The following is a 14,696-nucleotide window of genomic DNA, read 5'->3' on the forward strand; positions in this document are numbered from 1 at the left end:
CACACAAACACGCACACACACACACACACGAATCGAAGTGAAAACGTGAAGTAAGTAAACTAGCTTCCAAAACAAAGATCAAAATGTGTAGAGAGAGTTCAAATTTCGATCGATTAAGAACAGCTATAATAATAATAATATCATCGATGATGATGCTTCAAGTATCGTGTGTGCTTAGGCCTTAAGAGCTGACCGTAGCTTTCAGTGCCACGCGCTCTACGAAACCGGGCGATCGTCTACAACGTAGCTCTACGCCGCTACGGTTCGTTACGGTTAACTTTGTTTCGTAGTACAAAAATACCAAATCGTGAGTCGTTCTTTCAATAAATAATTCAAAGGTTGTCCGAACAAATTTGTGGGGAAATTAAATAGTATCGATTGTGTACGTTCCAATTGTGTCTAGTGGTTAAGGAAATTAAATGTTTGTTTAGATTACTGTGTTTATTTGAGGCCATTTCATAAATTAATCCATGGTGAGTTCAAGATATTATCTTTCAATAACATGTTAAGAAAGAAGAATAATACGCTGCTTTTAAGTAATAAGTACATTTTTGTTTTTTTTATGTTTTAACTAGGGTTTTTGATTAAGAGTAGCTTTTCAATTATAAAAAACTTAGACGCAAAAAGCATGGAATATATAATTAGTACTTACTTTTAATCTCTACTTTTATTAAAAACTATCTAGTTTATCCATTTATTTATTCAAGCGATCATCGGCAAAAAAAAAACCACTAGATGAAATATTAATCCAAGATTTTGGTCTGGTAGAAGGCTTCGGCCGTGGCTAGTTACTACCTTACCGGCAAAGCCGTACCGCCAAGCGATTTAACGTTCCTATACGAAGCCGTTTAGTAACCATAGGGGAATGGGTTTAATAAAAACTGCCATACCCCTTCCAGGTCAAGGAGATTACAGTCAAGGGCTAACTTGTATCTGAATTAAAAAAATAAGCTTGACTCGAAAAACTCAAGCGCTAAGCTACTTGGATTGTAAATTAATGAAGATTATAAGTATTCAATATCTAGAGGGTGACTTTGGCCGTGGCCAGTTAGTACTATCATACCGGCCAAGCGATTTATATGTGCTGTGGTATATGGTGATTGGTATACCCATACCTCTTTCAGGTTTCCATGTTAGACTGCATCGTCCACCACCAGTCTAAGGCAGGCACTAAATTGATTGGCGGCACGATTTTGCCGGTAGGGTGGTTACTAGCCACGGCCGAAGCCTACCACCAGACCAGACCAGAAATTTAGAAATTATAAAATTTCAAACCCCTGCCGGGAATCGAACCCGGAACCTCCCACTAATAAGACTACAGCGCTTACCACTGCGCCAGGGAGGTCGTCAAAGGCTATTTTATGTATTATTATTTTAATAGTTATTTTATCAAAATGCTTCAAGAATCACTTAAGAAATTTTGTTGTACTTATGCTTATTCTGACCTTATAATTTACTTAAGTGCTTAATGCAGATTTTTATGAACTGCATTAAGTACTCTTTGATAATTCCACTAAAAGGCTCGAAGCAGTTAAGGCATAGCATTTAAGTTTTTGCGATAACAGCTGTTATACCTTTTGACGACCTCCCTGGCGCAGTGGTAAGCGCTATGGTATTGTTTGTAGGAGGTCCCGGGTTCGATTCCCGGCAGGGGTTTGGAATTTTATAATTTCTACATTTCTGGTCTGGTCTGGTGGGAGGCTTCGGCAGTGGGTAGTTACCACCCTACCGCTTGGATGTTCACCAATGTTGGATGTGTACCAGTTGACACAAAGAGCAAATATGGCGAGTGAGCTCTAAATATTTAAGCATTATATCTCATTTTAACAGTTCCAAGCTGCGGTAAAATTCACTACCTATATCGTTTACTGTACTTGTACGCAGCACAGTAAATATTCAGCACGTATCGTGTTACTGAGGGATAAGATCTAAGCCAAGTAAGCTATTACGTGACTGCATTTTATACATTATAACCCTGAAACTTATATCGTAGTTGTAGTTGATATGCTTTGCACACAGGTTATGATCTTTATTCCTTTGGAAGAAAGTCTGTTTTTGGGTAACTCTTGAATGTTTAAGTATGAATGTGTTATTTTAATTTATCAGAGTTGTATAATGTGTTTATAATTTATATTACACTTTCAGTCTGTTTCTTACCAACAAAACATAAAGCTCTAAGATACACTAGCTTATAGCTTTATAGCTAGCTGGTGTTTGAAAATCCCTACAAGAGACCTATGTCAGAGTGAACTAGAGTGAGGGAACTTCTGGTTGAGTCGTGAATCGACGATATGTCAAATTTTAGGTTATGGTGACGTAAAAATCAAAGAAAAATAGGGCTACTTTAGGCCTACCTACGTCAAATTGAGTAACGTTTGACGCCTGCCAGTGACGTCGAAACCTCGGAGTTTTGTCAGAAGTTCCCTAACTGTCGTGAACTGTGTCTATGTCCAGCAGTAGAAGTCTATGACAAAGATGACTATATAGAATCCCTGCGTCTACCAACATTGATGTAATTAAGTCTCACTGACACCATCAGTACCCATATTATAAATGTGAAAGTGTGTTTGTTTGTTGGTTTGTTGGTTTATTGGTTTGTTGGTTTGTCCTTCAATCACATCGCAACGGAGCATCGGATCAACGTGATTTTTTGCATGGGTATAGTTAAATACCTGGAGAGTGACATAGGCTACTTTTTATCCCGGAAAGTCAAAGAGTTCCCACAGTATTTTAAAAATCTTAATCCACGCGTATGAAGTCGCGGGCATCAGCTAGTATATTCTAAATCTGAATAGCAAAATCGATTCTTCCAAGCGACTGTCGCGTGTCTGGAGGGGTTATTAATGGATTTTAAATTGCCCTTTTATAACACTTCCGTTGCCGCCCTGTGTCAACGCTATTCTTATTCACTTTCTTTTAGTTTGTTTCAAGTTTGATACTCGTGAACACATCTTTTTGATGTTTTATCGACTTCCGCATGAGTGAAATGACGTCGACGATCCCATAATAATATCATTATTTTCATTTTACCTACACATAACTCGTAAGTGTACACAGCTAGTTTAAAGTTAGATTATTTCTAAGAAATATATTTTTTAAATGTTTGTATGTTTTTTCATATTTTTTCCAGAATATTTTTTCAATTTCATAAAAACGTTAATAATAATAATCGTAGCAGAGTTATAGCTTATAATTTTGGAATTGTAACAAAACAGCTGATGCCCAGTAAGCGTTAACATGCGTTTTCAGTGCCTATTATACGTTTTATACTATAACAGAAACCTACACGCTAGTGTCGAAAACAACTGTACAAAGTTTCAATTCACAAACACAATACGTGAACACATACCTTGGTAACGAACGAATGAACCGACGAACATAAGACAATATCCATTGATTTTGATGTGCTTTATTTATTTATTTATGTATTATATGTCTTAATACTTACCTACCTAGTATAACCCCCATCGAAATCACGCAAATCTAAATATCAATATCACTTCAACAACGTGGTCGCGTGACAGGTGTGGTGTGGTTATTAATGGCTACCCGTAAGTATTTCCATTCCTGTATGTCACGACTATTATATTCTTACCAACATTTCCTCCTTTTTTACTTTCAAGTAACAATTTATATTAGCGTTTAAAGTATAGTACGCGGCAGAAAATAATGTATATCGACCTTTAAAATGAGATTTCGGCTTTGTAGAGCGTTGTCTTTGTCACTCACACCTATGTGACTTTTTGTCGGTCTCAACGACATTGACAATGCTCTACAAAACTACTTTCTCTTTCTAAAGGTCGATTTTCATCATTATCTGCTACGTACTGTAACGAATGTTTTACACCTATAAAAAGTGAGTTTGAACCGTTTATACATAAACCTACTCTTTCAGCTCTACAACCTATTTACAATTACGCCTTACTTACCGTCTTGGGAAGCTTTATTACATACAATTACAACGTCTTCTTCACATTTGCTTACAAAAATAAATCGAAGTGTCAAATGTTGATTTTCAAGACAAAAGTACATTGCGACAAGGCTCTTTTGGCTCGTGGCGAAAATCGGTACTAACGCCGCCATCATTTGTGATGTGGCACGCTGTCCCCTTATATATTATATAGGTGTTTCTAAATCTAAATAAATAAAATATTGATATTCTGGTTATAGAAAACATGACCTTTGGACTAAAAACTCGTCTATAATGTACGCCCAGTTAATGTTTAAACCATAAATTAAATATTCATTCAATCGTACCGCGCGTTCCCACTAAAACAAGTATAATTCAATTATTTGAAATGCCTTTGTTCTATATTTAATTAAATAGATAATTGGAATATAAATTTGTCTACAAAATATCATATATCATGAAATTACTGAGAAATAAATCTATTTATTGGCCCGTTATTTGATACCTAGATACTTACTAATGGTTGCCATGTAATATAGGTAGTACCTAGATACCTATCTATTATTGAGATAAAAGTAGATTTAGGTAAAAGAAAAATTTATCTTAAGGTGTATTTTTCTTCAAAAAGAACGACACGGTTGAAAAAATCCATTCAAGTGCGAGTCGGACTCGCACACGAAGGGTTCCGTACCATCGTACAAAATTATGCACAAAGAACAACACTAACGTAGAGAAAGTATAGTTGAACGATTTAGCGTTCCGGTACGATGCTGTCTAGAAACCAAAGTATATAAAAAAACTGCCATGCCTCTTCCAGGTTAGCCCACTTCCATCTTAGACTGCATTTACACTTACCACCAGGTAAGATCGCAGTTCCTTGACTAAGTTATATCGGAATAAAAAATTGTAGGTACAAACCATTATAAAAACTGGTTCAACATGAAAATTGACCAGATAACCGCCAACTGCGGTGACGTGATCAATTTTAATGCCCAAAAACTTTCTATCAAAGCTCAGCTACTGGAAAAATTTAGCGACGACCTTTCGATCGCAAACTTTTCAAGAACGCTTCTTGAGATACCGTTATGCTATAGCAATATATTTTGTATCTCTTAGCGGTTATAGAATATACCGTATACCTAGTGGTTGAGACGTCCGCCTCCTAATCGGAGGTCGGGAGTTCGATCCCGCGCACGCACCTCTTTTTCGGAGTTATGTGCGTTTTACGTAATTAAATATTACTTGCTGTAACGGTGAAAGAAAACATTATGAGGAAACCTATAACATATCTGAGAGTTTTCCATAATGTTATCAGAAGTGTGGGAAGTCTGCCAATCCGCACTTGGCCAGCGTAGCCATTCTGAGAGGAGACCCGTCTTCAGTAGTGAGCTGGCGATGGTTTGATAATGATGATGATTCTAATTTATAACCATAAGGTAAGGAACCTCTTCAAATGTTTAAAATAAGTATTGTCACATATTTTCATTGTTTCGCATAGTGAAGCTTAAAAATAATATACATACCTTTTATGTTCGTCAATCACTTTTCATTTCCATCTCAACCGCTGTTTCATCAAATATTACTAATTGGTCGTGTCGTTTTAAAGAAAATTGTTTTAATTATTTCAAACAAGAAATACCGTTTACACCCCGCGGTTTCATAATTGTTTAAAATTTGATTAATTACATCACAAAGGATACGGTGAAATTTCTCATTCATTCCAATAGAAATTTGATGAAAGACCACCGCTGTGCTACCGCATCGTTATGTGGCGAATCATTTCAAGACGATATTTTATTTAATTAACGTTTGAAAATTTTATAATTGACAATCAGTTACGACATCTCTGAAATTCTAGTGGTTGAATGCTAGGGAGATCGCCCACCGCGACTTTTTGTAGTGATATAGCCGCAAAAAGATCGCGATACATGTAGCGATGCATCGTTGGCCTGTGTATATTGCACACAAAACAACTAGATCAATCTGAATACAAGGCCAATTGTACAAAACAGATGTCAACCGGGCTTGTGTATAACCTACGCAAACTATTAAGATTCTATAGGAGTGACATGTTCACTTCGTGACCAAACCTTTATAATTAAGTGATTTAAAAATCTTTCTTGTTGCAACTTCAGATTAGACAACTTGTTTTACGATCACTGTACCTTTGCCCACGATTCTGTATCGCAACCATCTCGATTAAGAATCGCTTTTAGATCCGTGCGGCTGTATCCCAAAAAGTCGCCGTGGACACTGGACAGACACACTTTCGTATTTAGTGAAATACTAGATGATGCCCACGACTTCGTCCGAGTGGATTAAGGTTTCTAAAAACCCTATGGGAACTCTGATTTTGCGGGATAAAAAGAAGGCTTCCCCGGGATGCAAGCTGTCTCTTTAACAAATATCGTCAAAATCGGTTGAACAGGTAGATGGGCCGAGAAAGGCTAGCAGGCAGTCAGACAGACAGATACACTTCCGCATTCATAATATAAAGTAGTATGGATTAGGAAGAATTTTTGAGAGGAAAACAGTTAATAACTCGTATTTCTTGATTACATTTTTTAGAACTAACTTTTTACCTCATTATTTTGCGATACCTTTGACAAACTCCGGTCAAAGAATTGCTCGGGGTTTTACTTTGTAATTATTTTGTTTTTTAAAATAAATAAACATAAAAGAAAAATTATCCTTTTCCTCATTTATTTACTTTTAGGTATCATCATCGTCATCATCGTCATCATCATGATCAACCCATTCGGCTCAGTAGTCAGTACAGAGCACCGGTCTCCTCTCAGAGTGAGAAGGGTTTTGGCCATAGTCTACAAAGCTGGCCATGTGCGGATTGGAAGACTTCACACACCTTTGACAACATTATGGAGAACTCTCAGGAATGCAGGTTTCCTCACGATGTTTTCCTTCACCGTTAAAGCTAGTGATATTTAAGTAATTACTTAAAACGCACATAACTCCGAAAGTTAGAGGTGCGTGTCCGGGACTGAACCCCCGAACTTCGATTAGAATGCGGACGTCCTTCACTAGGCTATAACTGCTGCTTTAAGGTACTTATATTAAGTTTCAATGTATAAACGATAGTATAGTACAGTACCCGGCAGAAAGTAATGTACCTATATCGGCCTTTAGAATGACATTTCGGCTTTGTAGTGCGTTGTCTCTGTCACTCATACCTATGTGACGTTTTGTCGGTCTCAACGACAGAGACAATGCTCTGCAAATGCCTTGTAAAAGTCGATGTAGGTACATTACTTTCTACCGCGTACTGTCCGTATAGTACGCGACAGGTCCGATTGCCATCTTAACCTGTCGCGCACTATAGATATTTCTAGTTGAATTGCTCAGAGGCGTCAAACTAAACTAGAATTCTAGACAGTTAAATATTCAATTTAAAAAGTGGATATCAAGACCAACTACAAATTGATGTATAACATTTCATTGCGAGACCGTTGCAATCAAATCACGGTCTACGTGACTAGCGGTGACGGCAAACTCAATTTTGTAATCAATACCTCTTGACTCAGAGTCACTTAATCGTTACTTAAGTTTAGTTAAAACGAGACAGAGCTATATCTCTCATATAAATCTGTCTTGTTTTAACTCAATCTTAAGTAACAATTACCGACTCTGAGTACGGCTGTAAGCTATGAAAGTTCTTTTGGTACAATTTTTCGTTCCGTACCCGTAGGGTGCCAACGGTATTGCTAGGTAGGTACATTGTTTTTGTCACGAAATGGGAGTAGGTTTTTTTGTATACCTACTTAACATCTTTCGTTTCAATTAAAACTGGCTGTTGGATATTTTCATTTAATTAAGATGACTGAATACAAGATGTAAACAGAACGCTAGCAAAAATTTGGTGTTATTGTTATACTACATTACTACATACAAAATCCAATACCAATAACCATTTGCCTCATTTTGTAGTTTTAGTCTGTTTATCCTGGAAAACCAAAGAGTTTCCACGGGATTTTAAAAACCTCAATCAACGTGTATGAAAGTCGCGGGCTTCTTTTAGTTTTTATTATATTAACTTCATTTGAGTAAGATTTTTTAGAGCTCCTTATTTGAATTGCCGGAATACCGATGACCTCTCGACTTGAGATCCTCTGTCTACGAGTACCTACCTATTTCTAGTAGTTTCAAGACTACTCCAGTGAATAACTTAACTTTAAAAGGCAAGTTTAGAGAGTTCAAACTATCTAGATTTTTCCCACTTTATCGGTAGAGCGCATTGGTGAATAGTTTTGGTTTAATCTTGCCAAGAAATTGAACATTATATAAATAATTGTGTTTTTTACCTATTATGTATATTAAGTCTAAAATACTTTTTAATGTATAGTAAGTTTAAAATAACCCACATTTAGCTTAATGTTGTTAGTTTATATTAAGTAATTGTTAGTTAGCTGTTAAGTATTGAGTATAACAATAAATTAATGTTACGTGTAGGTACCTATCGACTGTCGACGGCACTGGTGTACGGAAAAACTTATTTAAAGTTTATGAATGCACCAAACTTGTTGTAACCTGCAAATATTCTTCTTTAATAAATAAATAAATACAAATACAAATACAAATGAGGAGATCCGTAGGAGAACTAGAAAAACCGACATAGCTCAACGGGTTGCGAACTGAAGTGGCAATGGGCATAGTTCGTACAACCGATTGTTATTTAGATTATGATGATAGACGTTGGGGTCCCAAGGTGCTGGAATGGCGACCTCGCACCGGAAGACGCAGCGTTGCAAGACCCCCTACTAGGTGGACGGACGACATCAGACGAGTCGCAGGAAGCCGCTGGATCCAGGCGGCTCAAGACCGTGGGTGTGGAAGTCCCTACAAGAGACCTATGTCCAGCACTGGACGTCTATTGGTTGATGATGATGATGATGAATTTTTCCATTAGAACAGTAATGAGGTAGCTGTAGTAAAATTAATATCGATTAAATAGATGACTTTAAAAAATTAGCATAATTTACTAAAGATATATTAAAGCTATGCTTAGAGTTTTTCTACGTCATCAAATCGAAAATGAAGGAGACATAAAACAATCCTGTTTACTTTTACTTTTAGGTATATTCGGTTTCGATGTACCTAATTCTAAAGTATATTCTTTCTATTCTTTCTTGCTAGTTCTTCTTGGTAGGAAAGGCATTCCAAACCAGTGGTAGATGCATTTGACGATTCAAAAGTATCTATACTACTCTACAAACATTTATTTGATTTAAAAATATTTCTATGCTATTTTATCGTAGATTAACCCATCATCCCCACCGGCGCGGCCCACTAATGATCACAGGTCTTCAAACAGAATGAGAAGGCATTTTGGCCATAGTCCACCACGCTGGTTAAGTGTGGATAGTAAAAGATTGACTGCAGTATTGATTAATTATTAATGACTGAGGGTGGAAGACTTTGTAAACTAAATCAACGAGTAAAAAAATAACAAAACAATAGAGAAAATTTCCAGTCAGCGGGAAAGTTCAGTTGGAAATCTAACTAAAATAGCGAAAGGGAGCATTGTGCACGAGTACAGCACAATAACCTATTACACAACGTCCAATAGCATTGTATTGTAATCAAAGGAACGGCCCATTAAGATTCAATAGAATTCAAATGAAAATCGAGAGTTTCAATTAAAAAAGCGCAACGGTAAATTATTTTCCTGCTTTCTCGTTAGAAATGGTTTGAAATTATTGGAACCGACTGTTGCAATATAGTGGTTTATACATTGAGTATAATGAATGAAATATAGTTTGTTAGGTCAACAAAGTTTTAATAAGTTCTACCTAAGTGTAAGTCTTCATGTAAAGAAACATCACATTAATTCAAATTGTTATATTGAATATTGAATATTGAATATAGCTATATTGAATCATCATGTTGTTTCTTTATCCATAATAAACGACACATTTATGCACGTTAACGTTAACTTGAAAAGTTTACCTAGAGCTCTCATTATCATCATCATCATCATCAACAACAACCGATAGATATCCACAGTTAGATATAGGTGTCTTGTAGGGACTTCCACACGCCACGGTCTTGCACTGCTTGAATCCAGCGGCTCCCTAAGATTTGTTTGTATAAATGAAAGACAAAAGAATCAAAGAACTAGCCTGTTGTGAGGTAGAGATGGTTGCTAAATTCCGTACTTTGCGGCACCGCTAGCTATTACTTAAATCCAAGGGTCCTTAACGCTTCTCTTAATAAATGTGAAGTTGTGGCTGAATTCTTACATTCATTTGCATTTTCTTTGACTTCAGCTTAATTAGTATGATTTGAGAATAAAGATTTCGTCTCCACGAACATTTTAATAAGAAAAACTTGACTTAAAATCGCTCCTTCTTTGATTAAGGTGCTGTATATTTAATTACTAAAACACGAAGCAAGATTGTATTATGATTTAAAAGTTTTATATCACGTTGATTAATCTTGGCTGGATGAGGAAGGCTGAGGACCGGGTGTGGTGGCGCTCTGTAGGGAAGGCCTATATCCAACAGTGGACGTCCACAGGCTGATGATGATGATGATGATGAATCTTATAAATTGTAGATCCAGTTTGAAACTTATTTTAAAGATTGACTTATTTCTTCAGATCTTTGGAGGTAGAGAGCTGTTTGTTCACAACATGTTGAACATTGTTGATAATTAAAAAGAAAAATGCCATTAAGTAGCAGGTACTCCAATGTATGTTAACGACCGAAATTAATAATCACATTAATAAACACATCTATCCGTATCCGTAATCTGTCTATACGTTACTTAGCTGCCAAAAAAAGATTACAATTTTTGACAAATAACAAATAAAAACAACGTTGTGTTGTTAAATAACCATTCGAAAGATTACATTAGTTAGGATTAATTATTGGGTATTTCAGCCGTAAAATCGACCTAAAATGTATCAAACATTACGCTTGCTTAGTATTATGCTTTTTAATTTTATATCGATATAATTATTTTATCGATATGATAATTTTTTTGAAAAGTTATTGATGATAACTAATTTTGATGTTATTCGGTTACTACTCTATTACATTATCCCCCACAAATGGGTTCGGAGGGTTAAATTATTCAACGAAATTACTTTGTTTTCCCGTTCAGTAGACGCGATAGTCGTTCCAAGGAAACTCAATTTATTTTGTTTGTTTCATTTAACACCACGGCGTTGCGTATTGACATCGTGAGTGATAGAATTTCTTGTACAAAGTATTAGATTTTGGTCTGTAAATTCAACAGAGTAGAGAAGGTAGACTGGGAGGTTTAAATAAATAAATAATAAGCTTTTTTTTCACACGTTCATTTTACATTAACAACTTATTTCAAACTTATTTACTTCATTTGAACTTATGATTTACAGTAACAAATCAGAACGATGATCCTGCAGAAGAATGAACTATGTTGCAGTGATCATCGCCCTCCTCATACAATATGACAGTATCCCAAATGACTAACGGCGGTTACGCACTCATACGATCCGAGTCCGTCAAAATACGTTTATTGATGAAACGCGGTGACTGCTGAGAAAAATCCTGTAGTTTTTATTTTTATTTTTTTTATTCAGATACAAGTTAGCCCTTGACTGTAATCTCACCTGATGGTAAGTGATGATGCAGTCTAAGATGATAGCGGGCTAACCTGGAAGGGGTATGGCAGTTTTTATTAAACCCATACCCCTTTGGTTTCTACACGGCATCGTACCGGAACGCTAAATCGCTTTGCGGCACGACTTTGCCGGTAGGGTGGTAACTAGCCACGGCCGAAGCTTCCCACCAGACAAAGTGATAGATATTGTTAAAATAATCATTAAAATCGGTTGAACGGAAGGGCCGTGAAAAGCTAGCAGACAGACCAGCAGTCATACATAATTTCGCATTTATAATATGTAGGTATTTGTATTTATAGTATGGAGTATGGATTTTGACCCAGCTGCATATCCATGCACAGACCCACGATCCTTGTTTATGTAATGTAGATGTCGTTACACCTACTACGAAACGAATCTAATCTATCAAAAGTTTAACTCCATACAATTTCCATTGAACTTTTATACGCCCTTTTAGTTAGGTATGCAACCCCTCACCGAACCCGACCTTGGTCAATGTTGTTCCGCTGGCAATCACTTGATATACTCTCAGGTAACAAGGTCACACTACTGTCTCACCTCTTTAACTGACTTTGTGAGTAAGTACTTCTTACGTGTTTAGCAATCAATGTGTGTATGTAGTGAACGTTGCGTTTTACAATCTACCTAATAGAATTTTTTTTTGGAGTGAAAACTTCTTTAGATGTGTTCTTTAGGGTGATTATGGGGTGGGTAAATACTTCAAGGTAGCGTCACTAACATGCTAACGTTAATAGTGCTCAGAGTGCGGATATAATCAAATAGTTATATTTAGACTTTAATCAATTATGTGTCAAGTTTCATTACTCCAGGGATGGGCGATAGATTTGCGACGCAGTGTTTCACTAATGCAGTTCTATCGATTGTGTTGTTTTTGTTTACACATATTATTTTACTGATTATTAATTATTATAGTGGTTTTGTAAATTAATTGATTGTGTACCAAGTGATTAATAAACAAATTTGAAATTCTAATTCTAATTCTAATAATATTAGGTCCATAAAACTGGAGATTTCTAAATAATTTTAAATACATACCAAAAATTGCGGAATCGGCAGGATTCAAACCTGCGTCTCCTGGGATCGCACACTCTGACCGCTACGCCACACAAACAAATCACAAATTTCTAACTACAAACTAAAGTGGCTGCCAGTATCTCGGCGGAGGGAGATGCACGCTTTGTCGCTCCTATATCGTATTCTGTACTACCCTCAAACACCATCATACTTAAAAGAACGGTTTTCCTATCTTGGTGAGAACAATCAGTTCTCCCTCCGCTCCAGCACCGACAATAAGCTTATGACTCCACACAGCTGCACGGTATACTATGGTAACTCTTTCACCAGTAACAGTGTCAAACTCTGGAATTCACTCCCAGCTGGAATACGTCAGGCGAAATCCTTAAACTCCTTCAAAAATCGTTTGAAGAACTATTATTTATCTATGTAAACAGAATTATGTAGTATATTATAGAGATATGTATATAGGTATATATATTTATATATATTTGTGTATTATTAGAATGTACTGTGTATGTAGTCTAATTTATAATAATATAATATACCTAGGGCCATTTTCGGCTGCCGCACCAACCCGTGCTTTCGTGATTCCTTTCGTCAAAGGTTGCCTGGAAGAGATCGCTTTAGCGATAAGGCCGCCTTTGCATGCTACAGCTATTAGATTAAGATCCTGTATTGTGTTTTTTCAATGTTTACTTTGTGTTGTGTGCAATAAAGTGTAAAATAAATAAATAAATAAATAAATAAATAAATTTCGTCACTGGCAGCAAGCGAACCGTGACTTAGCGATCAGAGCGTCGTGCCGGGTGCGAACCCAGGAGACGCAGGTTCGAATCCTGCCAGTTCCGCAATTTTGATATGTATTAAAAATTATTAAGAAATTTCCTTGAAGTGAAAACCACTATCATAAAAATCCATACTAATATTATAAATTCGAAAGTGTCTGTCTGTCTGTCTGCTAGCTTTTCACGGCCCAACTGTTTAACTGATTTTGATGGAATTTGGTACAGTTAGTAGCTTATATAGTTAAGTTAAGTTAGCTTATATCCCGGGGAAGGACATAGGCTACTTTTCATCCCGGAAAATTGATGAGTTCCCACGGGATTTTAAAAACCTAAATCCACGCGTACGAAGTCACGGGCATCAACTAGTTATAAATATAATTGGAGATTTGTTTAAAAATTTTAAAAATCTCCAATTTCATAGGTAAAGACATATTATTGAAAACTAACTAAGGCCACGAGTACACAATATGTAAGGTTTACTAAGGTACGTAAGTAGCTTACGCAATAATATCAAAACGATAAGGCCCAGACCTGTGGCCTATAACATACACATAGGTGAAATTTACATAATATCTATCCAGGGAAGGTATCATACACCGGATTAATCAATCCGAACAACACTTACATCCACATATGTTGTCAGTAATTCGATTTGCATATTGAGTACTCTTATGCTAATGAGAATTATAATATAGCATTTAATTAATATTATAATAATCAGTGATGTTATTTCGTAGTTAAACATGTAATTAACCGTTCTATGTAAAAAGTGTTTTATCCGTTTATAAAAGATAGGTATACTACGAAATATCAATATCAATTATTAATTTTGATTATTTAAGCTCGACCGAGCTTGCACGGCGCGTCTTTTTAGTTCTTTCATTGGGAACTCACGCTTGTCACATATCCAGAGAAAAGAAAGTAAATACAAAATTCATCTAAACTGTTAGCGCCTTTTCCGCGAAAACAAATATGTATAGAATGTCGCATTTTAATTATTAAATTTTTCTTGTGTTTTCGTTACTTATTAATAATAATAATGTTTTGTAGCAAATCGGTACGACAGTTATCTCACTCACGGCTTTTGCATTGCTTTAACGACGAGAAAGCCACGACAAAGCTACGTCCCACCAATTGTGCTTGGGATGCTGTTGTTACTTTTGCGTTTACTTGTATCTACTGTACGTAGGTCTCTAGAACTCTAGCACTGATCAGCACAAAGTTACCTTTGACTATTAGTTTTACTCTGAGCCAATTTCCATGAATTCAACCCAAACTATATCTATTTTACAGTATTATAAACAGCTATTCTCGATCCCGAAGAAGTTTCCAACCAATAAAA

At 36.1% G+C, this 14,696-nt stretch overlaps 1 protein-coding gene across 2 annotated transcripts in view; it reads left to right on the forward strand.

Moving 5' to 3' along the window:
• The first annotated feature begins 216 nt into the window (after nucleotides 1-216).
• Nucleotides 217-14,696, forward strand: part of Sol1 — a 267,617-nt gene continuing 253,137 nt past the window's right edge. For both annotated transcript variants that reach the window (XM_069501499.1, XM_069501500.1), the window contains exon 1: nucleotides 217-473. Coding sequence is in view for 1 of the 2 variants with exons in the window: in XM_069501500.1 (XP_069357601.1) it covers nucleotides 471-473 (3 nt within the window). In the remaining variant the exon portion in view is untranslated. The remainder of the gene's footprint in view (nucleotides 474-14,696) is intronic.

Source organism: Maniola hyperantus, chromosome 10 (assembly GCF_902806685.2).
Source record: "Maniola hyperantus chromosome 10, iAphHyp1.2, whole genome shotgun sequence".
Lineage (NCBI taxonomy): Eukaryota > Metazoa > Arthropoda > Insecta > Lepidoptera > Nymphalidae > Maniola > Maniola hyperantus.